Here is a 25286-nt window from a genome sequence, read left to right as displayed (position 1 = left end):
CACCAACTGAAATACATCTTGTACTTTACTGGGATAACAAGTAATTACAAGTATACTGTAGCAGGATAATTTGCCTATCCATATTAACATTATTTCCAATTACTTGATAAACAATGAGAACAAAATAAGAGAATTTAATTTGTCATCGCAAAAGCAGTAAAAATAAAATAATACAGAACAAAAATTTATTGAGCATATTTATTGAGTGGGTCCTTGGCCCAGTGGCCGAGCACCTAGAAGATGGTCCTAAATTCAATCCTTGGCAACCCTTGGTAAGGCTGAGAGGGATCTCTGCTCAGACCCAGGAAAGCTGTTGCTACTCAGGATTGACAGTACTGGGTTCGATGGGCCCAATGATATGACTCAGCATAAGGCAGCTTCCAATGTTCCTAAGTAGTCCTAAGTTATGAACCATAAGAGAAATAACAGATTCATCTAATTTCCTTGTGTCATTGGTACCAATGGAGAATTTCCTTCAAACCAAATACAAGCTTGAGAGGAGGGGTTCATTTCGGGACCACAGCAGGGCAAGGAGAGGGTTAAATTCTTTACCTGCTGTGATCCTGATATTTGTGAGCCACAAAACACAAAAACACTGTTAACATCACATCTAGCTTGGCCCTTAATTGCATTAAAATTCCACTTTAAATTCAACAAATAATATGTAAGCCTTATTCTCTATAGATATATTTAGTGTGTTGTGCACAGATTTAGGACTTGTTTGTACTTAGGAGTCGTATGTATTCAAATGTGCCTCAACTTCATGTGTAGGGGGCCACGTGGAGAAAGCAGGGTATATACATTGCAGCATGGGCAGGGCCAGTAGCAGATGGCATGCTTGAGGCTGTGCCACTCATCTGACCACCTTGCATCTAAGTCGTTCCTGCATATTAGGATGGAGAGGGCAAAGGGCAAGGTGGCAGTAAGGTCGGGCTGGAGCCAATCTGGCACTCCTATCAGTACATTGATGCCACATGGACCTAGTCACCACCTTGCCCTTAGCTCTCTCCATCCCAGTATGAAACAGCGACTCAGCCAGAGTGCTGTCATGTGAGCAGAGCAGCGCCACTATGCCAGTGTGGTGTAGTGGTTAAGAGCGATAGACTTGTAATCTGGTGTACCGGGTTCATGTCCCTGCTCCTCCACATGCAGCTACTGGGTGACCTTGGGCTAGTCACACTTCTCTGAAGTCTCTCAGCCCCACTCACCTCACAGAGTGTTTGTTGTGGGGGAGGAAGAATGTTAGCTGCTCTGAGACTCCTTCGGGTAGTGATAAAGTGGGATATCAAATCCAAACTCTTCTTTTCTTCTTCTTCTTCTGCTACTGGGTAAGCCATACATATGTGCAGAACATGTACAAATGTGCACCCATAAGCTTTTCAAATTCTGCACACTCACAGGGTTCCCAGCCCTAGGGTAATGCTCCCTGTAACTCAGGACAAAATGTGAACCATCTTTTGCAGTGTAATCTTTCAAACCCTGACTTTTTTCAGGAGTTTACATTCTTCTAAAATAATATTCCTTTTCTGAAACATAACATTTTAACCTAGCATTACACTGGGTAGAACTTCAGTACCACTGAAACCGTTTCAGTGGCACTGAAAGGGACACTTCCTTTCTACTGCTGAGAGGTCTTTTTTAAAAAAAACACACGTGAAACCAGACCCCACATTTCATTTTTAAGACTGTGACTGTTGAGTGTGAACTTTTAAAATTATAGTTGCCTCCATATAACAATAAGGTCTCCCTTTCGGAAGTTGACCCATTCCCATAAATGAGGGTTGCTGAATGTTTGTGTCCCTGAGACACAGACCGTACATCTCATCTTTTCAGTGAAGGGAAGGCATATTTTTTTCACTGCAGTATCCCCAACGTCATTCACTTGTGCCTTTGTTAGGGTGTGTTTTTTAAAAACGTACATCAAACAAAGCACTATATACTGATTCTCTTTTCTCTAGATGACTTGCCATGTCCTAGGCAAAGCTGGGAAAAGTTCCAAAGCAGGAAATCTGAGAGGCAGCAGATTGGACATTTTTGACCTTCAAGAATATTTATAGATTTCAGTTATCAGAGGCTCTTGTGACAATTGCACCGTTCTCTCTCAAATAAATTTGCTGCAGTGAACATGGAAAACTTATTCAGAGTTTTCACAGGACTTTAGAGACAACTTCTTTTTTAAAAAAAAGATTGGCTGTACAATTTTTTTGCAGTGCTGCGTGGCATTTTTAAATTGTGGTTGTATACAGTTGTGTCCTTCCACTGACAGAAGGCTCTTTGATCTAGTGAAGACTTTTGTGCGTGGAAAATGGGGCTAGAAAGAGGTGGTTTTTCCGATTCCCCTTTACTTCTGCATCTGCCAGGGCCTCGCTCCCAATCTGCTCCAGAGGGTTTTTAGACCCATTGGACAGTGAGGGAGATTACAGGAGAAAGGGAAAGGTTGTGAAAAGCCTCTGTCTGGTTCACTCAGTTGAGGGACACAATTAAATATGGTCCTGTATGTGGTTCCCAGCAATCTCCTCAAGCATCATGTGGATTCCAACCTATTGTTTTGCATTTCTAGGGACCATTCTCTTGTGCCAGGAGCACACTGCAATTCTCCTGCCTTATAGTGAGAAGATCATTTTATTTCCTGGTCATAGGTTTTTTACATTTCATGCACACAAACAATTCCTTATATACATATTATTTTCTTGAGAAAACTCCAGTGTAGGCATGGTCAAGAAATTAAAACTTCTCAGTTACGCTGTTTAACAGGAAAGAAGAATAAATTGTATTACTATTATGACAGAAAAGTGATTGTTAATCTCTTGAATAGATGCATAATGGCATTTCCCCCCTTTTTTGCTACATTACGAAACATGATTCATATTGCTGACAAACTCCTGCTTTAAAGATGCTCTTAACCCTGCCTTAGTATTGCAAATGAGAAAATAAAGTTGTCTTTCAAGAATTGTATTTTCTATTCAGTTGGTGCTGTGCCTTAGAGAAGTAGCAGCCTTTGGCTCTCTGTGCAAATTGATGAACTTGGCGTATTCTTAGTGTGCTTTTAAAGCTATAAATACTCTTCACTGTTCTGAAAGGAACAGAGAATGTCCAGAGTTGTTTTTTTCCCTTTGCTGCAGTGTCTTTCAGTCTTGGCATTGATAAGTTTCAGCTGTTTCTAACAACAAATATATTAGATCACAGTAGGGTGACATAGCAGAAGATCTGTAATTAGATCTCTGGGGTTTTGTCTTTTTAACATAGTAAAACATGCAGGTAACTTGGATGAGGTTAACAAATAGGGATGCTGGAGGATTTTATTTTTCGTGTCTTCTGATGTGAACTGCACCTACCAGGGTAATGTGTGGATTGGTTATCCTTCAGATTTTGCTGGTGAAGTTTGTGATGCAGTTCATAGCTAAAAAATATTGAAGTGCATATTTTAGGATAAAATATATTTGGAAGATGTGGAGTTTGAGAGAAAATATGCTTAAAATCCATATTTTGTGGTAAAACAATTTCAAAACTACATATTTAAATACATACATAAATACCAAATTTCACATGGTTGTATTTTTTTTTTTAAAAGAATGCTGGAATCTGTACTGGGGTACTAGAAAAATTGAGGTTCATACATGCTGTGGATTATTACCCAGATTGAAAACCAAACCCCCATACCATAAAAGCATTTAGAACCTATATAGTATCTGTGGGTGGAAACAGCTACTAGAGCTACAAATCAAGAAATTACACAAGGGGGAAAGGGTTTAAAAAGCATACAGCAATGCCACCCAATCTAATCTAATCTCCCCTCTCCGCTGCTATTATTGTGTGTGTGTGTGTGTGTGTGTGTGTGCATGCGTGCACATGCACATGTTTATTTACCTGAGAACCAATCATTTCTCTCATCTAGCTGTGCCAGCTGTTTGGTACCATATATTATGTTATATTACAAATGCCTAAGCTAAATAGGTAATATGGCCAAGCTGAATGTGATTCTGTCCTTCAGAAGCCATTAAAAAGCCTAATTAATTAATTAATTAATAGTATTTGCAGCCCCCTCTTCCTTGAATGATATGCATAGCATTGTGATGTATGTTGGTGGAGGAATAGAGTCCATTGTGCTCATTCATGTTTAGGTTTACATGCCATGCATCCAACATCTCTTCCCTATTTGCCCTCTTGTGCAACGACCTTAACAGCCATACCAAATTAATCTTATTTTTTTCCTTTCTCTTGGCTTTATTGGTCAAGAGAGAAGGCAGCAGGAATATAGGTATCTGAAAAGTTGCCTATGTTATCTATTCAAATGTAATACTGGGTTTTTTATTATTACATTGCTTGTTTTGTTGCTTTATAGGTAGGCTATACGTACGTACATACATAATATGAATTGCAACATATATTACTGGGTTTTGGATTTTTTTTAAAAAAAAGATGTGCAACTGTGACTGAGGTTCAGATGTGTGCTGTTTTTTAAACAGATGTGGGAAGAAGCCATTGCCTTGGGCAAAGAACTTGCAGAACAGTACGAAAATGAAATGTTTGATTATGAACAACTCAGTGAACTGCTGGTAGGTTCCTTCTCAGTCCATTGTGAATTAATAAAAACATAACATAAGATTGTTTCTAGAATTCCTGTTTTTAAGTTTTACCGCTTCAAACTGTTTGGGGCCACTGGAAAAGTTTCCCAACCAAAGAGGCTAATAGGAATCTGAAGACAATTTCTGTTAGAGACTTCCACAGTTGGATTGGTGTTTTGTGTCTGTTTCATGAGTAGCATATGTGACACATAGAGGCAAATTGCTTTTGTTGAACAACTAAGTCATAAAAAAATTGCAGCGCGTGTCCTTGTGTATGTTCTATCAGCCCTGCTGTTGAGTTAATTTCATGCACACTTTGAATCCGACAGGTAACAAAAAAATGCATTGTTTTAATAACGCTTTTGTTGTTATACATAAAGCCTATTGTACCTACAATGTGTGGGTGATAATTCAGTGAGTGAACTTCCTCTTTCCCTCCACCCCTCAAGCCCCACTTCAGCCTCTCAAATATTGCCCAGAGGATCTCCCACATCTCAAGAACTGATTTAGTGGGACTGCATTGGGGTGGCTGCATGAGGGAGGAGAGGAAAGGCAAGTTTTTCAGTTTGTTTTGCTGATGGAAAGACACTGTTTGATATCTCCATATCTGTTTGCTGAAGAGCCCTGTGTGTACTTGACAAAACAATTATGGGCTTCCATCAACCACTCTCTCTCTCTCTATATATATATATTCTGAGTTGCTCTTCCATTTAAGAAAGGACTCTGAAAGCTGAGATCAGACAAAGGTAGCTTAACTGTGTTGGGGGTTTGTTTCTGTTTCATTTGCCTTGCTTTTCATACTTAGCAGATTTTTCTTCACTTTCTTTTACTTCTCCCTACACATCAATTCCCCACCCCGCCCCGCCCCACCGCTTTTTGCTTTCTTCCTCTAAAAGTTTCAAGATTTTACTCTTTACCTTCCTAAACATTTCTCTGCTATATCTCTTTCTTCTTGCTTTTAACAATACAGTGGTACCACGGGTTACATACGCTTCAGGTTACATACACATCAGGTTACAGACTCTGCTAACCCAGAAATATTACCTCGGGTTAAGAACTTTGCTTCAGGATGAGAACAGCAATTGTGCTCTTGCGGCGCGGCAGCAGCAGGAGGCCCCATTAGCTAAAGTGGTGCTTCAGGTTAAGAACAGTTTCAGGTTAAGAACGGACCTCCAGAACGAATTAAGTACTTAACCCGAGGTACCACTGTATCTGTCTTTAGAATTTGTAGAAATAATTTATAAAGCACTGTACTTTTATAATCTCTGTCCTTCCTGCCTTTCCCAGTTGGACTGTGTTAATATGTGGACTTGTGAACTGTAAGATTTTGGGCAAAGTCATATTTTTAAATTCAGTGGATGATATCCAACATTAGTCAAAACCCAGAGTCTCATTGAAATCAATTGCTTAAGTAGCAGAAGTCTATTTATTTCACAGGGTCTGCTCTGAGTATGACTTAGTTGGATATAATCACCTGTGTCTTACTTGTGTTTTAAGTGATATGCAAATAATAAATATTTTATTATATGATTGGTTCCAAAAAGGAAATTGAGACCTCTGAGAATTGCTGAACCAGAGATAAAGACTTCCAGTTACAGACCAAAGTATAGTGGTACCTCGGGTTAAGTACTTAATTCGTTCTGGAGGTCCGTACTTAATCTGAAACTGTTCGTAACCTGAAGCACCACTTTAACTAATGGGGTCTCCTGCTGCCGCCACGCTGCCGGAGCACAATTTCTGTTCTCATCCTGAAGTAAAGTTCTTAACCCAAGGTACTACTTCTGGATTAGTGGAGTCTGTAACCTGAAGCGTATGTAACCTGAAGCGTATGTAACCCGAGGTACCACTGTATTTTTGCCAAGTACCTTGAGCGGAGAGAGGGTATTACCTGTCAAACTTCTTTTAATATACACGCACTAGTGCCTTCTCAAACCAGATTGAAATACTTTAATATGTTCACTTGCAGATAACCAGGAAGTGCATATGTTAGGATTCTAAAGAAATGGAAAATGCAGTTTTAACAAGAAAATGCTGTCATCTCCTGTTGAAAGATTTTTTTTTAACTATATATTTTTCTACACAGAAAAAGCAAGCACAGTTCTATGAAAATATTGTGAAAGTAATCAGACCTAAACCAGATTATTTTGCTGTTGGATACTATGGACAAGGTTTTCCAACATTTCTACGGGTAAATGATTTCAGCTTTTGATGGGTAACAGATAGATGCTATACTTGAAAATGTCATCCTCTTTCAGTGTGCTAAGTTGATGAAATATCCAATACATTTTAGGATCTTTTCTCCCCAAGATGTATTACTTTTTATATCTATTTTTGACTTCACAATTTTATTTGGAAGAAGCTTGCTTTACTCTAGATCTCTGCTTATGAATCATATAATTTTCAAATAATTGAAAAGGATGATATAGAACCAATGTGCATTAGATGCAAATTACTGATTTTGCAGATGTAATAATAATTATAAAAAATGAAAATATAGTGGCATTTGTTCATACAAATTGAAGCTCCCAAATCTGATTTGTGATATATTAGATATAACAGTAAATAAAATCTAACAATTGAGTGGTTAATTTACTCTCATCCCCCCCAAGTGAATTCATCCATCAAATAGCTAGAGATCATCACCATTTGCTACTTTTTATGTCAAAACCTGAACAATGGAATTACATAGAGAGAGAATGACCCTAATACAATTTTATAAACTCTGAACACCTCATTTTGCTGATTTAGACATAATGGGGAAGTATGCAAATAAGCCTGCATGGGCCCAAAGTGTGCACACTTCCCTCTTACCACTTGGCTTATTCTAATACATTATAGTTCTCTGAGTTTGGATGTCACTGGGAACTGTGGTTTGTTCGAAAGTGAAAGCACCCAATCTCTTCTTCGTGGGTCCCCAAAACATGAGGCTCAGACAGACTCATTAATGTAAGGAGAATACATGGAAGGTCACAGAAGTGAGCCTTAATGAGTGCCACACTGTGAACAGCTTCCCTGCGATTCACTACTGGTTCAGAAACAATCACAGCCTCATGCATGACATGCTCAAGACTCTTTGAAGTGCATAGGAATTGGATCATTGGCACAGAGCTGTATCTGATTTTAAAGCATTCCCATGCTATGGGGCATAGAGTTTGATAATTCAACCCCACTTTTTACTAAATGCAAGGGAAAACCTAATTTCTGTATCTCCTGAAATGAGCAAGGCTGCGGCAGCAGAAGAACAAGGTGACATGTTTCTGTGTAAAATTTTGAAAGATAAAGGTTGTATCCAGGGCTGTCCATGCATGTGAGAAATGGTCTTCTGCTTGTGCAACAGGACCTTACCTTTCTCAGACTTCTGGGACCCCATATTTTGGGGTTGTGGGGTGAGAGCATATTTGAACTAAAAGCAAGACAATTAAATCTATAAATTTCCCTGCCGTCTTTACAAAAGCAAGGCCTGTGATTTATTAAGCATTTTGTCACATGGAGACTAATTTGCAATACAGTACACATTTCTCTCTATGGGCAGAGTTATCTGCTAGTGATTTAGAGCTCTGGAGAATTGTTAGGAAACACAAGAGAAGTAGCAAAGCTGTCCTGAATTATTTTACTAAAATGGAACTGAATTAGCATACTCCATTTTCTGTAAAATCTGTGTAGACAAAGGAATAGAATGCAAAATAAAAGCTCTGTTCTAATCACTGGTGTTGATACTGAACTGAACTCTTCGCAGGGGGTTCTTTAAAGAGCTTGGATATAGTTTTTCTATTTTAAAAAATAGTTCATTCGTAGCCCATCCTATCCCAAGGCCAAAGAGGATCCTAGTTGGGTTGAGTTATGTAGTCAGATGTGGGTCTTCACGGGTACCCCATTTTTTTCTTGCTCCAATGACAATTGTTCCTTGCCTTCTCAACCCTAATAGTTAACTATTTCCTGTGTCTTTGCCATTTTTTATTTCTATAATCTCCAATAGTGCAGCTACTTTGAAGTCATGATTCATGTGATACATTTCTTCCACAATAGTTTCCAAAATACATAAGGACCATTACATTTTTTTTCAGGGAATTTCATTCTTAGCTGAATGGTTGCAGTTACATTTTATTTTACTTGCTTGATTTAACAAAATTTATATACTACTTGATTGTTAAACACACAAACACACACACAAGCGGTTTGTTGTTGTATGGGGAACTGCTTATCATAAATAACTTCCCACAAGGAATGGCTCCCATAAGGGCCCGTTTTTCACTATCACATCACAAATGTAACATATGTATTGAGTTAAAAGGCAATGACCCCAAACTCAAAATCTTATAAAAAATAAAATCTTAATGGAAAATTAATTCAGCTAATTTAAAATGTTCTTGGTGCAGATTTTATTTTATTAAGCTTTTATTTTATGTCAGATTTTCAATTGTTTTCTGGATACTTCAATTGTTTTCTGGATACTGTATAGTTTCAGTGTTTGTAGAAATAGGTTTTTAAACAAATATCAGGTATGCTTAAGCAAGATATATGTGGGCTTTTCTAATGGAATCTATAATGTACCCAAATTTCATTATGTATTTGTTGATAGAACAAAGTTTTTATTTACCGAGGAAAAGAATATGAGCGCCGTGAAGATTTTGAAGCCAGGTTATTAACACAGTTTCCTAATGCTGAGAAAATGAAGACAACTTCTCCTCCAGGAGAAAACATTAAAAACTCTCCAGCGCAATGTATCCTTTAAATGTGCTCTATTGGTGTGATGGAGTCCTTTCAAAGAATCCACAGACCCATTGCATTTCCTATGTCGTCTTTGATAACTCTACTGTATGAATGTCTACTTAAGTTGAAATTTTACAGATACGTAATTTTAACAGTTTTATCATTACAGTTCTTAACACTGTAATTCAGATATTCAGTGCTTCACTGTAAAGCCAAAGCTTGATTTACCATCAAGATTTCACAAGCCGGTATCAGAGCAGATTTTAAGGTACAAATGTCTGAATTTTACTGCACCTCATGTAGCAAATACCTGTGAAAGCTTCTGCCATAATAAATATTATAGTCTTTAAGATGCCACAAGAATCTTTGTTGATTTTGCTGCAAAGGAATAACATGGTTACCTCTCTGGAAATCATTGCTCTTTATGGCTTAATAGGCTGCACCTGATTAAATAGATAACTTGATAAATGACCTGCTAAACTATATACCCACACCTTGAGCCAATCCTATTCAGAAAGATGAAATATACACCAAGGACATATAATTAAATCAGGCATTACATTTTTCAATGTGGTTCAAGCAGAAATGAATTTTGGACTGGACACCTTCGCTTCTCTGCTCTCCCCTTATCCTGTTAAAAGCAATGCCTGTCCCAAACTGACTGCATGTGTGCTTAGGATCTCGCTTAACCTTTCATAGGCTCTCTGGGTAGACCTTGCAATCTGAGCTACCCAAAGTTTCCAAAGTATTATGATGGACAATCTCCCATAGAAAGAATTAAATGCTACCAGGGCCCAAACTGAAGGAAACAGTTGCTGTTCATAATCATAGTTGTGGCTCTAACCATAGGGTCTGTGGAGCCAAGGAGACATAAGCAACTACTCTACTTCATCCCATTCCCAAAATGTTTTAAAAGCCACATTTCACTAAGATATTTATTACTTATTTGAAGGAGTCAGTGTGGTGTAGTATCTAGGCTCCAAATTCCCACGCAGCTGTGAAGCACACGTAAGTGACCTTGGGCCAGCCACACACACTTTATATTATCTTTTTTACAGATTGCTTAGTGTGGGGTGGAGATAGGAGATGAGAATTACGCGTGCTGCCCTGGTCTTTGTGAAATAAGGGCAGAATGAGATATATAAAGGTACTTCTTAAGCCAAATGTGTAAATAGCATTTATATGTGAATGTGCCAGAAGATCAATAAGTGTGAGCAGAGGAGCTGGTAATTTTCCTTGTGGCCCTATATTTCTGTTATTATTTGCAAGGCTATTCTAAGCCTTTTATCATTTGTATCCAACCTTTTAATCAAAAGTTACTTTAATAACCTTTTATTCAGTTAGGACTGGAGCATGCATAGAGGTCACTTTAAATCACTCTGCAGCTGTCACTGTGTGGAGAGCAATTTCATGCAGCGGCTGGTGATTTAAAGCCACACAGTGGGTTCATTGTGTGCTGCAGTCCTCATTTTAATGTTCATGTGTGTTATAAGAAAATATGTATGCAATTGTGTATTTTCCTTCTTTCAGTTTCTATAGGGTGAATGAGGTTCAGCGATTTGAGTATTCACGGCCTGTTCGGAAAGGAGAGAAAAACCCGGACAACGAATTTGCGGTAATTTTTGCATGTTAAACTGAGATCCATAATAGCTATTTGGATTCCATTTAGTAATCTTGAAATAAATGCATGCATATTTTAGGAGACCCAAATTTTGTTCATGGATGTGAGCATTGTCTCTTAAAATGTTATATCCTTACTATAAGAAACCAAGAACACATCCACTTAGAAAATACAGGTTTTGGTTACTGAAAGTTGACTTCATTAATGTAAACATTGTAGCCATGCAAATTTAACTTCTGCCTTCTAGGCAGCAATAATATTTTCACAAAACCATATGGTTGATCTTTGAAGCCAGTCTTTATGTTTCAAATCCTATATATCAGTGGGTGGAATTCAACCACATTTTTGCATGAACACAAGGATTAGCACTAGTGCAAGGAGATCCCCCCCATTTCTATTCCCCAGTCTACTTGAACAGATTTAGGGAGGAGAAGTGGAGATTTTTTTCATTACACAAGAATAAATGCTTGTGCGGTTGGAAAATCTGCTTAGCACCATGTTGAATACAACCCAAGATCTTGAAAGTTTTTTTTAAAATAGTGATAGATGTTATTAAATGATCGCTAAACTCTCAATTTTTGTTTTTCTAAAGGCCAGATCCATATTATAGGGAGATCTTAAGCTGTGTTGTGTGTAGACCCTAGAGTTGATGCTTTCTAAGGGCCAAATTGCAAATGGCCTTGAATGCATGGCAGGGGAGGGGCGAAACACCATTTCCTCCCCTTCTGTAGTCCAGAGGAAAATCCATCTTCAGAAGCTTATATTTGCTTTGGGGATAAATTCCCATTGGCATTGTTGGAGTTTCTCCAAAATTTTCTCCCTTCATACGAGGAATTTTCCTCAGGACTGTAGTAGGGGAAGAAAGGAATAAACTTCCTCTCCATGTCAGCTGGCATTCATTATCAGCCTTGCCTCACCTGATGCAATTTGCTGGGTTCTATCATTCCCAGTCAGCATTGGCTAATGGTCAGGAGTGGTAGGAGTTGTAGTCCAACAACACCTTAAGGGAAACAGGTTCCCCACCCATGATTTTGGGATATGACCTTGATGAGCCAAAGGAGACTTAAGAAGTTCACCTTCTACAAAGTAGATAGTTGTGAAAACTTTCACCAGTTACCAGCTTCCATGTTAGGAGAACAGAATATGCTCTGCTGTCCCATCTTCGGTAATTTACTGCAAATCAAATTACACAGCTATTTATCCAAAGTAATAAAAGTGACAAGATAACAAGAATTGAAAAACAGATTGTAATGCATCCAAGGTAGGGTAAAAAAGGAGAGAGATTTTTAGCACATGCATGCATGCAAGCACATGTGTGCACATAAAGAGACTCACAGAGAAGAAACAAAGTTGATCTAGTATGGTAGATGGAAGAGTACTCCTCCAGCTCATACAGGCAATCCATGAGATTTCTTTTGGTGCATTAAAAAAAGCCAACATTGTAGTATCTGTATACTTGCAGCCAGGCTTTTTGTGATAATGGAGATATAAATGATGGGGTAGGATAAAGTCTATCAATCTGCTAACATTCTACTTCAAATCTTTTCTCTTAAATTTGCAGAATATGTGGATTGAGAGAACCATTTATGTGACAGGATATAAATTACCTGGGATTTTAAGATGGTTTGAAGTCAAATCAGTTTTTATGGTAAGATCAATTCAGAAGATTTTTACTGAGGTCACTTAATCACATGGCTGCTATTTTTTTTATTTAAAAACTGAACGTGTACAGTTTGCTGATCTTACATTATATGAATACTGCTTCTGATGTTGATGCTATGGCTTAAGTTCCTGCCCTTCTGCTTCAGGAACCTCTGGCATGGTACATTGTGGTCCTCCTGATCACCATAATATGGTTGACACCACTGGTTAATTTCTTAGTACCATGGCAAATCCAATCTCATTGTAGTGGGTTCAACAGTGAACTTCAAATAAGTCATAAATATTTTCTATCTATTATTTTCTAGCAACTGAGGACCAATAGTCCCATACAACACAGTTTGAACAATTATCACAAATAAGTCCTCCTCAGCTTCAGCTTTGGAGACCCTGGTGTGATATAGCACTTCCTTTTATGCATTTTATTGCATTGAGTGTGATTTGTCTAGTCTCCTTAATTAGAGATGCATGTTCATGTTTATTTTAAGAAATTTATTAATTAAAAACACAAACTAGACAGTTGTAAAAAGTCAGCACCGACGTCTTATCCATGCAGCATTAAGTCACTTATTTACTTGTTTAATTTGCAGTTTTCCAACTTTTTCAGTGACATCTAAATAAGAAATGTAGTCACACAACTCTAAAATGTTTTGCTGGTGTAAATATTACCAACAAAGGGGGCTTTTTTTCTATATCTGGAACATACCTTATTAGCTCCTTGTTCTTTCCCATAGTATTTTTAGATGAAAACATGTAAATGAAAAGTGACTATACTTTTCAGAATAGAATACATAGCCATCCCCACCTCTTACATGCTTATGTGTGACTGTGTATATATGCGTGACGCTACGAAATAATATGTGGTTGCATGTGAGTCAATCACGCGGTAGTGGGGAGACGCCTCTAATTCAATTCATACCCTGAAATGGCAGAAGAGCTAGGGGGAATCCTCATGGCTTTGAGGAGACACTCCCAGGAGTCCGAAGAGGACATCAGAGGGGGCGGAGGACGTCCCAAAGAGCCTAGAGGTGCACCAGGGCTTTGTTTACATACTCAGTCTCTGCGGCTAACAGCTGATGTGTGGGGTAGCAAGGTTCAGTGGCGTAGCGTGGGTTGTCAGCACCCGGGGCAAGGCAAGTAATTTGCGCCCCCTAACCCATGGATTTTAGCACTGATTTTAGCAGTGCAAGCGCGCGCCCCCCAGATGTTGCGCCCGGTGCAGCCGGCCCCCCTGCACCCCCCACGCTACGCCACTGGCAAGATTCATTCATTCATTCATCCATCCATTTATTATATTTTCATGCCACTTTCCCACATAATCATGCTCAGAATGGCTTACAGCAAAGAATCAGGGATGTATTTCAAACAAGCGCTACTAAAACAATTTCATAGTAACATAGCTAAACAACAAATATAGTAACCTTCCAGAAAAAAGACATTCCAATACTATAAATATAACAAAATTAGTTAAACAACATGCAATATCCAGTGCAAAAAAATAACAAGGGAGCTTCACAGTTTCACCTTAATCCTACAAACAGCCCTCCCATAATGTTGCTCAGTGTCCCTCTCTTGTAGCAGATTGGTATATGGCTTCCAAAGGCAAAGGTTGGAGTAGTTGGAAACACCTCTCCCTTGATGGTAGGTTGGGAGCAAAGGGAAGAATCTTGAGCAGTCAGTTATTATAATAATTTATTGCAAGCATTTTATGTTTAAATTTAAAACTCTGCTAATTCCAACCTGACACCAGCCACCTGTCTATATTTCTTTGTAGCTCAAAGAAGGGGGGTGGGGAGTATTAACATATAATTTCATATGACTACACACACATTATGCTGTCCAGGTTAATTTGTTTGCATTTGCAATGAAGAGAGAGGTAAGGATTCAGATAAACATTGACTTGAAAGTTTGAACACAGACAGATTTACATTGTAATAAATCAAGACATAAGCAAACAGCAGAAGAAACTTGCCATTTGCTATGCTTAGTGTAAGGAAATCAAATATTAAATACCAGAAGTCTTTACCAAGGCACTCTTAAACTTGTAGCCATGGCATTCGTAGACAGTACTGTCTGATTCAGAGATGACTTCTCCTTGATATCAAACATTCATTTCAGAAATGTGCTGTTTGAGAAAGAAGTAGAAGACAGCTTAGCTTCAGTTGGCTGAAAATGTGTGATCTCTTTATAATATCTGTGTTGATGGATTAAATAAGATCATTTAATACCCAGAAATACCGTTGCAATGCCAAATGATCCCTCAAATCTTATGATACTACAGTTAAACAAAGTCTGTGGATTTAAAAGAACAAGGTATCCAGAGAACATTGGTGGGTCAGATACATATATTTTTATTCACAGTATTGTGATTCATCACAGTGATTCAGGTACCACGTGAGTTTAGACAGTTTTTATATTTTTCCACTAACCGGGAAAAGGTTGTCTGGTTCCAGAAGGTATCCATTACTCTTAGTCATGAGAAGGAGGGCAGGAAGTGCTGACAGAATTAGGCAATATAAGGCAAGGTGATATGGCAAGTACTACAGTGAGTTCTAGAGGGCTGGAAGACTTTGAGCGAAAGAAACAGCTGGCAAAACCAAGCAGGATTACACTGAATAAAACTCACAGGAGAGGGAACCAAGAGCAATAAAGAGGAGCTGGATCAAAGAAGCTAAGAAATCAGCAGAGGTCAATAATCAGAGATGGTTCTGGTGCTGCATAAGAAGTTGTAGCTCAAGAGAATGTATAAGTATAGGACATTTAATAAATCTTTTGAGCCCAGGATCTCATGCAAATTTAATGGAGATGGTCAGCAACCCCAAGACTGCTGCCTCAGATTGGTGAAATTTAAGGGACACAGGTGGCTCTGTGGTCTAAACCACTGAGCCTAGGGCTTGCTGATTGGAAGGTTGGTGGTTCGAATCCCCGCAACAGGGTGAGTTTCCGTTGTTCGGTCCCTCTCCTGCCCACCTAGCAATTCGAAAACACGTCAAAGTTCAAGTAGATAAATAGGTACTGCTCCGGCGAGAAGGTAAACGCTGTTTTCCTGCGCTGCTCTGGTTTCACCAGAAGCGGCTTAGTCATGCTGGCCACATGGCCTGGAAAAACTGTCTGCGGACAAACGCCGGCTTCCTCGGCCTGTAAAGCGAGATGAGTGCCACAACCCCAGAGTCATCTGTGACTGGACGTAACTGTCAGGGGTCCTTTACCTTTACCTTTAAGCATGCAAGAATCACCCTTCTGGATCAGACCAGAGGCCCATCTAATCCAGCAAATTATTCTTGGCCATGCCTGTGGAAACATTTTACTTTCTTCACATGTTATCGTTTGGTCGTAAACCACTTCTCTTAATAGATACAACTTTATGCTAGAACTCCCTGAGAGCTCAAGGTCAAGTTGAAGCCTGGAACCACGATACTGACCTTCCCCAAAGAAGGATCAATTCTGTGGGGCTGTTCAGATGTGAGTCCTCACGTTTACACTGAATGCATGAGGCATGGGTGGGATCACATGCAGTAGCCATGGCCGCATGTTCAGTATTACATGGGGAAGGGGCTATGTACATATATGCACAGCTCCTCCATTTAAGCAGGAAGCTGGTCAATGTGCCAAACTCACGAGTGTTGTGAAGTGTGGCCAGCAAGATGTTCTCAGCATTGGGCGTGCGGCCAGCAAGCTCAGTCCTGCTTACCTCCCAACCATTCATTGAACTCATTAATCCTTTTGTCCGAACAGCTTTTTCATTAGTCATTCCGTCTTCCCCTCTCTCTCTGGTTTGCCAGTATAGGTCTTCCTAAAAAACCTGATGAAGTGAGAGAAAGGATTAGATTAGATTTATTTACGTGGATGTACAATTAGCATGACTAGGCATTGTAATGAACCTGACTATGGCGAGAACCAGTCTTTGGGTGGTGTTTATTGGGAGACATGTCGGAATTCTAATTGTACACATGCCCCACCCCAGTATTACTGGAAACAATGGGTGTTGACCAGGATTATGTGAAATACTCTGTCCATGCTCTTCATTTGTCCTTCTTCTACACAATGTTTTGTGAATATGCACAATGACTGATGTTTATGTATTTTTATCTGTATAGCAACGTATTTCTTTGTTATTTTTGAAGATGCAGCAGACAAATTAAATCTGTCTATCTATGTAGCTTTGTTCTGACCATACTACTGGGCACCCTAGAAGCAGCATTCACTTGGAAGGACAGTGTGCAAGGCTTTACTCATTCTGTAACTCAATTTATGCCCCATACTGACCACATTTAAAAGTCAACGGTGTCAGATGCAGCAGTGAGGAGCAGAGATTTGTTTGGCAAATGCAACAGAACTGTTTGTCATATTACTTTGCATTCCAAAATAATGCACAAAACACACTTTAAAAAATGATAATTAAGGCAAGTTAGATGTAATCAGAGTGCAGGTGTAGGAGTGACAATTAGAAAGATTTGATTATAAGTGCCTTTCAGAAATGCGTTATGTTACTGATAGGTAGACAGAAGTGTTCTTATGTAAAGTTTATGCAAATGACTGTAATCAAATACAGACTTGCATTTTTTTACACATTCCAATTAACCCCTTATCTTTTCTATTCTCTCATAGTATTTGTTTGATTTTTAAAACAGTCATTGGTGACATGGGCAGAACCCCCTTTTTTATTCTTACAATAGGGTTTTGACCAAATCATTTCTCCCCTGCTTTTCAGCTGCATTGCAAACCACTTTAGAAATTCTTTAGTGTATCAAACATCACCTGGCATAATGCACCTCAATAGGAAAAGAATACAGCCTTGTGGCTCTTTAGAGGTGGGAGGAAATAGACCCATCCAGGGTTCAACTTAGGTAGGTCTATGGAGCTGCAAAATTTAAAAAAACTCTATTGGCATGGCAAGCATTCTAAATACAAGAGTCACATTGCCAACAGGTGAATGTAGTCAAGGGTCATAAGACATTCATTTGGAGGCTGATACGATGGTGGGATTTGGCTCAGCTAAGTAAAGCATTGTAATGTGATTTAAGATTAAACAGATTGATGTAGTACATTTGCTTTTTAGCTGCTATGAGTCTTAGGTGGACCAGGCTGTATATCTTAATAAATTGGGTGGTGTTGCTGTTTCAAGTGCAGGCCCATGCAGAGCTTGTCTGAGGCCCGGGGCAAGAGTCCTATTAGAATAAAGTTATAAACTCAAGCCAAGAAACCAGCTGGTGCCTGGTGGGGGGACCCAGGTGGCCTGGGGCAAGTGTCCCCGGCTGCCCCCTCCCCCGGCAGGGCCTGTTTGAGTGAATACCTGCATAAGCAAATGCAAATGTTATATGTGGATTAAGGCTTAATGTGTGCTCATTCTGGTGTTTTAAGAATGATAAGAATATCAGTTCTTGTTCTCATTGCTGAAATGAAACTATAGTAACATTATTCTACTTTGAAATCAGTTGACAGCTGAATTTAGGCCAATATGTAATTATTTTTCTAATGATTTTTTTTTTGTGTGTGTGTGCTATTGTCTCAGGTTGAAATCAGCCCACTTGAAAATGCAATTGAAACCATGCAATTAACAAATGACAAAATCAACAATATGGTTCAGCAACATTTGAGTGATCCAAACCTGCCTATTAATCCTTTGTCAATGCTGCTAAATGGCATTGTAGATCCTGCGGTTATGGGTGGCTTCACCAACTATGAAAAGGTATGTTCATTCAGTGTTCTCTGTGTAACCATGTTGGCTCTCCAGCGATGAGAAACCTAGAACTTATATATACTAAAGGTGTATCTAATTAATGGATGATCCACAGGGTATTTGTCTTTTCTAGGAACCATTCCAAATCTTTACTAATGCAAATACTTCTGAAAATAGGCCCCTTGTAACAATCTTTTTGAGGGAAGGGACAGAATGCCAATCCACTCCTCTCAGAATCACTGAAGCTGGGGACCAACAACCACCCACATTGAAAGAGGATCAATTGGGGCAGCATCTGTGGTTTATTTCTGTTCTTCAAGCTTTCTGAGATCCAACATGAGGCCTTTTTCGGCTGCCCTCAGCAGCATTTGATGTCCCTCCCAGCCCTCATTCTGCCTTCATAAAGGTGCTGTACTTTGGAAAGGAGGTGTAAAGGCTCTGACAGGGTCCTAGAGTCCTCCCACCTCCTTCCCAAAACCTAGTTAGCACTTTCCCAGCTTGGGGGAAGGAGATTGAGGGGCTCTAGGATCCTGCCAGAGCCTCGCGCCTCCTTCCCAAAGCCCGAAACCACAAAGCTTACCTGGCTTTGAATAGGCAGCATGAGGCCTAGGGGAAGTGTCCAATTTTGGCTTCACTTCCCCCCACTCCTGTTTGTGCTTGGTTCTCGAACAGCTTAGTTGTCGAACAATTCGGCTCCCGAACGCCGCAAACCCAGAAGTAAGTGTTCTGGTTTGCAAATGTTTTTCGGAAGCTAAACGTCCAGCACTGCTTCTGCTTGAGTGCAGGAAGCTCCTGCAGCCAATTGGAAGCCACACCTTGGTTTTCAAATTGTTTCAGGAGTCGAATGGACTCCTGGAACAGATTAAGTTTGAGAACCAAGGTACTACTGTACTGGCGCGCCCTTCTTAGCTCCTTGGTTCCCTTACACTAGTGAAAGCCAGTTAGCACAGAAAACACACTTGCGTACCTATGTGCCTATTTCAACAATGCTACTTTTCTGCATATCACTTCCACTTTGAAAAGTTCATATTCTATTGAAAATGGCTAAATAAGTGTATTTACTTTTTATTAGTTCTTCTACATTGTCAAATGTATTATTTCTTTTGTAAAATGACATTTTTCCCCCCTTAGGCTTTTTTTACTGAAAAATATGTGTATGACCATCCAGAAGATCATGAAAAAATTGAAAAATTGAAGGACCTAATCGCATGGCAGGTAAATCACGTCGTCAAGGAACCAAGTGGCATTCAAAGGCAGCCCGCTGTCATTTTTGACAAAACTCAGGCATCAAAGAATTCACTCCAGTGTATATGTTTCTATGGCATTTCAAATGCCTTGAAACAGGAGTTAAAGTTCATCTTTCTGTGTCTGACATAGTTTGTCATTTTATACTCCCAAATGTGACTAGCACTATTAACCCACAATTTTATCTCCTGCTGTTAAGTTCACAATTTAAAGATCTGAGAGCACTGGAACTTTCAGCTTAGAAACTATCATAGTATAGTTTAGTTCAGTGTGGCATTTCCTCCCAGCTGGGACTGATTTACCTCTAGGGGCAAAAGAAGAAGAAAAGGTAAGTGATAGGTATGGTAGCTTAAAAGTTCTGCTGTAAATATTCACTCTGGAGCACTGCAGGAAGGCTGGACCAGACTAAAGATTCACATTCAATCTGAAATTCTTATTTTATGCCAAGGGTGTGCTAGATGCAGAACAAAGTTATGGGATGGAGACTGAAGCATTAGGGAGTGATAGCTGGAGTGGGGCAGATGTATGGCCTTGAGGTTTTTCCTAGAACCATGGTGTATTTATGAAATAAATTAATAAAAAACACTCTGTTGTACTTTAGCCAGTTTGCTCCACATGGAATAATCCAAGCGTTCCTTAGGATGCAGCCATGTGAATAAAGTAACTTAAAATCCAGTGCATCTTCGTTTACACCCACTGCTCAAGACAGTATTTTCAATAAACGCAACGTCAGGCTTTTTCAGCCAGGACATGTGCCCAAATCACCTCTGGGAAGCAGAGACTGGAATCATGGATGCCCAGTCAGCCGATATTTCTTTCATGTATCTGTATCTATTTGAGTCAGTCCCTGTGATGGAAAATGGAATTGGTAACCATCACAACTGATTCTAACAAAGAGAGGAAAGGAAAAAGGACTGCCTCTTACCTACCTAGATTAAGACCAGGATAGTTCTGAAACTCCTGTTTTCATCTGCTCAATTGTGTATATAAAGGAGAGGATTCCGTAAGATGTTCCTCTCTTTCACTGTTCACCTTGCAAGAGTAAGGAGGAAAAAATGTATTAATTATAGAAAATTGTGCAGCACTACCTTTTTTGGATCTCTCTCTTTTTAATTGTGAAGCTCAAGTACAGTAGTCTTTTTTTGTTAAGGATTGCTGTTATTACTGTCAAATGCTGAATGTATTAGGGAGGAAAACTAGAAAGCTCATTCCAGCATCTGTTGTATAGTTATATGCAAATATTGTGTGTTTGGCCTCAGGATAATTTTATGATGCATTTCACAGATGTGACTGACTGCTTTTTTAAAAACAACAACAACACTGCTACATTCATGTTGTTTTATATTCAGTTGTGTCCTTATTATAAGAGGAATAATTTAAATTTCCAGAGGCCTATATTTTAGATTTTGAAGAAAGCTAAGATATAATATTCAGAAATTCTCTATGGACCATGAAAGTATTGCTGAACAAAAACTCATGTGGTCCTCTGAAATTCTATTGATTCCCCCACCCTGGTAAGCTTTTACAACAGATTGGATTTTAGGAGTTTTCATTCCTACAGAGAAAAATAATTTGTTCCCGGGAGACTAACTTAATGTCAGCACTGTGTCATTGCCCCTAATAACTATGTTAAAAATGAAGTTTAATGGTGCTCATGGACACACTGTTTACCCAGAAGAGAATTAGCGTGCTAGCAAAATTTATATATTATTGCAAGGTTGCATATTTAACAATACACATTTATTTTAATACAGATGCACATCATTTCCACCTCTCTTGTGCATTTCCATGTTTTCTTGCTTAAAGCTAAGAAACATAAACCAACCAGATTAATAGAAGCAAACTTTTTTCCCCTTGATATTGCTGCAGCTAGGAAGACACGGCGATGAGTTTTAAATGCCACATCAGAGTGTCCAGAATTAAACCTTTCTGTAAATTATTTCATTTGTTCCAGAAGGCAAAAAGTGCCATTTAATTAGTTTAAATTGCTAATTAAATTAATTGGTGGCTTCACAAAAATGTGACAAAATGCCATGGCATCCCCCCACCCCACCCCAAAGATATGAATACATTCCTTTGCATGATTCCCATCCACAGGCTTTGCCCAAAAGCAAGGGGAAGTTAATCAACCAAGCAGTGCAGCAGTGGCCATTTCCAGCACCAACTGCATGGAGCGTGCTCCACGTGGAGAACCATTTGAGCAGGAAGAACTTCAAATAAATGCTTAAGTAAAGAGGTGGTTATCTGGTATGGCGAAAGCCCAGTGCAGTTCAGTGCCTGTCGTGGTGCTGCCTTGGCAGCACTACCTCAATGGCTTCCTCCACCTGAGGCAGCTGCTTCTCTCTGCCTCGTGGATGGACCGGGCCTGTCAAGGAGACTGACAGCACTAGCTCTCTCCACTGATTCAATCTCGTGGTCTCCAAGGAAGAAAAGGTGAATGCTTTCTTCAAACCTCTACTCCTCCTCAATGCGAGGTGTTGCCAGAGTTCTCTCCTTATTATAAGCTTCATATTTTTGCCTGTGACTGAGAGAGAGCATGCACAGTATGGGAAGCGCTTTCTGATAGGTAGGGAGTTAACAATCCTTTGCCTACACCCTGGCTGAGGTTTGCATTCAGTTGGTTTATTTGAACCAGGATTTATTCCAGGGGCAAATTAGACCCTGAGGCCACCAGTTGCCTTTTTCCAACCAGTGCACTAGACTCTTTCCACTGTAACATAAGCAAAACAACAGCCCCAAAGTCCTAAATCATGCGGTTTTCAATCTAAATGACAATAGTGTAACATTTTTCATGACTGTCCAGTTCACCAACATCTTGATATTGCTTTAGCAGATATATTCTGTGATAATTTTCTGAAGTGGGCTGCATCACTTACGTCACATTCCATCATTCATCATATTTTTAACCCGTAAAAGTCAGGAATGACCCTGCAGCAAATACATTAGGAAAGCTAGCTTCTCTTGTGGCTTATCTTTCCCTGGTCAAAAATAACACAACTGTGGTTCCCTGTATTTAATTGCCATATGGAAGATAGCTGGAAGTTGCTCTTTGGTGATTAACAAAAAATATGCTTCATTAGTTCTAATCAAAGTGGCAATTTTAATGTTTATTTTTTTCCGCTGCCAAGGACAAATCCATATGGGCTATAAATACCCGTGGCTACAGTTGAAATATTGTGCTTCTTTGGTCTTTTCCTTCAAAAGTGCCAAGAGAAGCAGCAGCTGTGTGCTGCTAAATGTCAAGAAAACAAATTTTATTCAGGATTTCATCCTGACAAGATTCATTGAATTTGTATAAAATGCAGTTCAGTTATATTGTCTTCCATACTTGTAAATCTTCTGATTTAGATGGATGTTCAGCGATCTTGGGGGGGATCTGTTTTTAATCAGTATTATGGTTTAATTATGAATTATTAAGCAGAAGCATCTTAGCTTGATTGCTGTGGAGAATATCAAACTCCAAAACTGTGTATCTTGGTAAAAGATTTCAACCCCCACCCACTTTTAAGTTTGAGGGAGAAGAGACTAATAGGAGGTCTATAGCTTTGGGAATGAAATATCACTCTTAAAACATTTTAAAGGTCAGTCACATCTCCACATTACGTGCTAATTATGTAATCTTACCTTGGCATGGGTATTTTTTGACAGCAGCCCTGCACATAAATGATTATTTTCAATTATAAAAAAGGAATAATTTTGCCTTTTCTCATCTCTATCTCTCCCTCTTCTAAAATATTGGAAAACCAATTTCCGATTAGAAATTTAGGTTTAGCATTGAATACATAGTTTTCTACGTTTTATTAACAAATACTGATGTGCACAAAATGCAGTAGAGTATTTTGTTTTGTTTTTCAGTGTGGTGCAAAGGGTCATAAATAGCATTTGTTAACCAGAAGCAGGCTTTGTTTCTTTACTATTTATTCTCTGGAAATCTGTTGGAGCTGACATTAATAGTGTAGCTTGAGCGTCGGCATTCATCAGCATGCTAATTTAAGGCGTGGTATGCCTTGGTATTCTTTTGAGCATAATGTAAATGGAATATTTATTCATCCTGATTAATTTAGCTGTGCATCTCAAAATGTGATGACTCCATTTATTTTAAAAGACAAAGAACTGAACAAGAACATGCCCAAACTGTAAATATCTGGGTGTTTGTGGGTTTTTTTTGACTAACCACATTAGCAACTGCACAGACTTGCACAAACTCATTTCCCCCCTAAGAGTCACTGGAGGCAAAAGTGAGATTGTGCATGTTTTGTATAGTTTTCAAAGGTGTTACAATTCCACAGCACCTTATATGTTAAGATGAAATTCCTGTTTTGCTCCTTTTTTGTTCTTTTGACACAAGACCAGAAAATTAATGGAAATATAAATTTCTGTTTCAGATTCCATTCCTGACAGAAGGTATCCGAATTCATGGAGATAAAGTCACAGAAGCACTTAGGCCATTTCATGAGAGGATGGAAGCCTGTTTTAAGCAACTGAAAGAAAAAGTTGAAAAGCAGTATGGTGTCAGGAGTCTTGTAAGTAGTTCTCATAAAATACCGGTTTTAGAATGGGAAATGTAAATTTTGTTTCCCTGTAGATTCTGCACTATTATAGGGGCTCTGAGGCAGAATAGGTCTCGATCCTCTCAGAGTTCCCAGTTCCATTTCTATTTAATATGACAAAATCAATGGTACAGTCAAGTGAAATTCAGTGTTTTATTAAAATATCCATAAAAGTAAGACAGAAGTTGTGAACAGGCTTTCACACAGGTGTACTTAACATAAGCAGAGCCATAATGGACTTTGTCCAGCATCCTGTTCACCCCTGGCCAAACAGATGATTATGGGAGACCTGAAAGTAGGGCGTGAACACAACTGCTTTCCTTCCACTTGCACATACTGCCTCTGAGGTAGGCAATACACAGCCCGTATGATTAGAAGCCGTTGATAGTTTTACCCTCCGTGGATTGGTCTAAACTCATTACTACAACCAGAAATTCCATAGTTTAACTCCTGCACTGTGTGAAGAAGCACTTATTTTGTTTCCCCTGAATCTTCCAACATTCAGCTTTAGTGGATGGCCTAAATTCTAGTATTTTGAGAGTATCAAAACAACTCAATTAAAGATTTGGCGATAGCCATGTCATGGTAATCCATGCAAAACAACAGAGGCCCGTAAAATCTTAACATCTTTTTCAGTTTATTGTGGCATAAATGTTCCTGGATTAGGACAGTCTTTAGTCTGATGAAGTCTTTAATTGGCAGGCGTATGTATATGTTTATATTATATATTTACATTTAAATGGGTCAAAAGAGAAATAAATACATAGTGGGACCAAAAGACCAATAGTAAGCAATAGATTTGTCATATTTCTGTGCTGAGCCAAATCTATTCACAGGGCTAGGCAATGTGTAGCCCTCCAAACGTTGTTGGTTTCCAACTCCTATCAGCCCCAGGCAGCAAGGCCAGTCATCAGGGATGCTGGGAGTTGTTGTCCAGTGACAGCTGATGACCCCAGGTCCCCCTGGGTAAGTTCAGAGCAGAAGCAGCTCACAGTGTGGGGTGAAGCTGTTATGCTAGCCTCCCATCGGAGGGAGATGGGAAGGCTGCAGGGAGGTCAGGGCAAGAGCATGTCAACCTTCCCGCTGCCTTATCCATGTCCCTTCCAGAGACTTGTCTGCTGGGAAGCTAGCATAACATTAAGAAATGGACAATTACGTTCTGTAGTGAGATAGGTAACCCCAATTTCAGCTGGGTCCAAATAAATAAATAATGGTTAAGCAATTTCATGCTGGAATGTTCCTTTGAAGTTTCTTCG

The 25286-nt window shown here is 39.2% G+C and overlaps 1 protein-coding gene across 2 annotated transcripts in view; it reads left to right on the top strand.

Annotated features, from left to right (window-relative positions):
* The window catches only part of DOCK1 (dedicator of cytokinesis 1), a 365804-nt gene that overhangs the window by 315980 nt on the left and 24538 nt on the right, over positions 1-25286 (top strand). For both annotated transcript variants that reach the window (XM_083506102.1, XM_083506101.1), the window contains exons 39-47: positions 4467-4556; positions 6649-6753; positions 9145-9286; positions 9465-9543; positions 10806-10890; positions 12458-12544; positions 18068-18244; positions 19367-19450; positions 23866-24003. In XM_083506102.1, the coding sequence (XP_083362228.1) occupies positions 4467-4556; positions 6649-6753; positions 9145-9286; positions 9465-9543; positions 10806-10890; positions 12458-12544; positions 18068-18244; positions 19367-19450; positions 23866-24003 (987 nt within the window). The remainder of the gene's footprint in view (positions 1-4466; positions 4557-6648; positions 6754-9144; positions 9287-9464; positions 9544-10805; positions 10891-12457; positions 12545-18067; positions 18245-19366; positions 19451-23865; positions 24004-25286) is intronic.

The sequence above is a fragment of the Podarcis liolepis genome, assembly GCF_965112155.1.
Source record: "Podarcis liolepis genome assembly, chromosome: 5".
Lineage (NCBI taxonomy): Eukaryota > Metazoa > Chordata > Lepidosauria > Squamata > Lacertidae > Podarcis > Podarcis liolepis.
The sequence above is the reverse complement of the archived record's forward strand: the minus strand, read 5'-3'. Positions and strand labels throughout refer to the sequence as shown.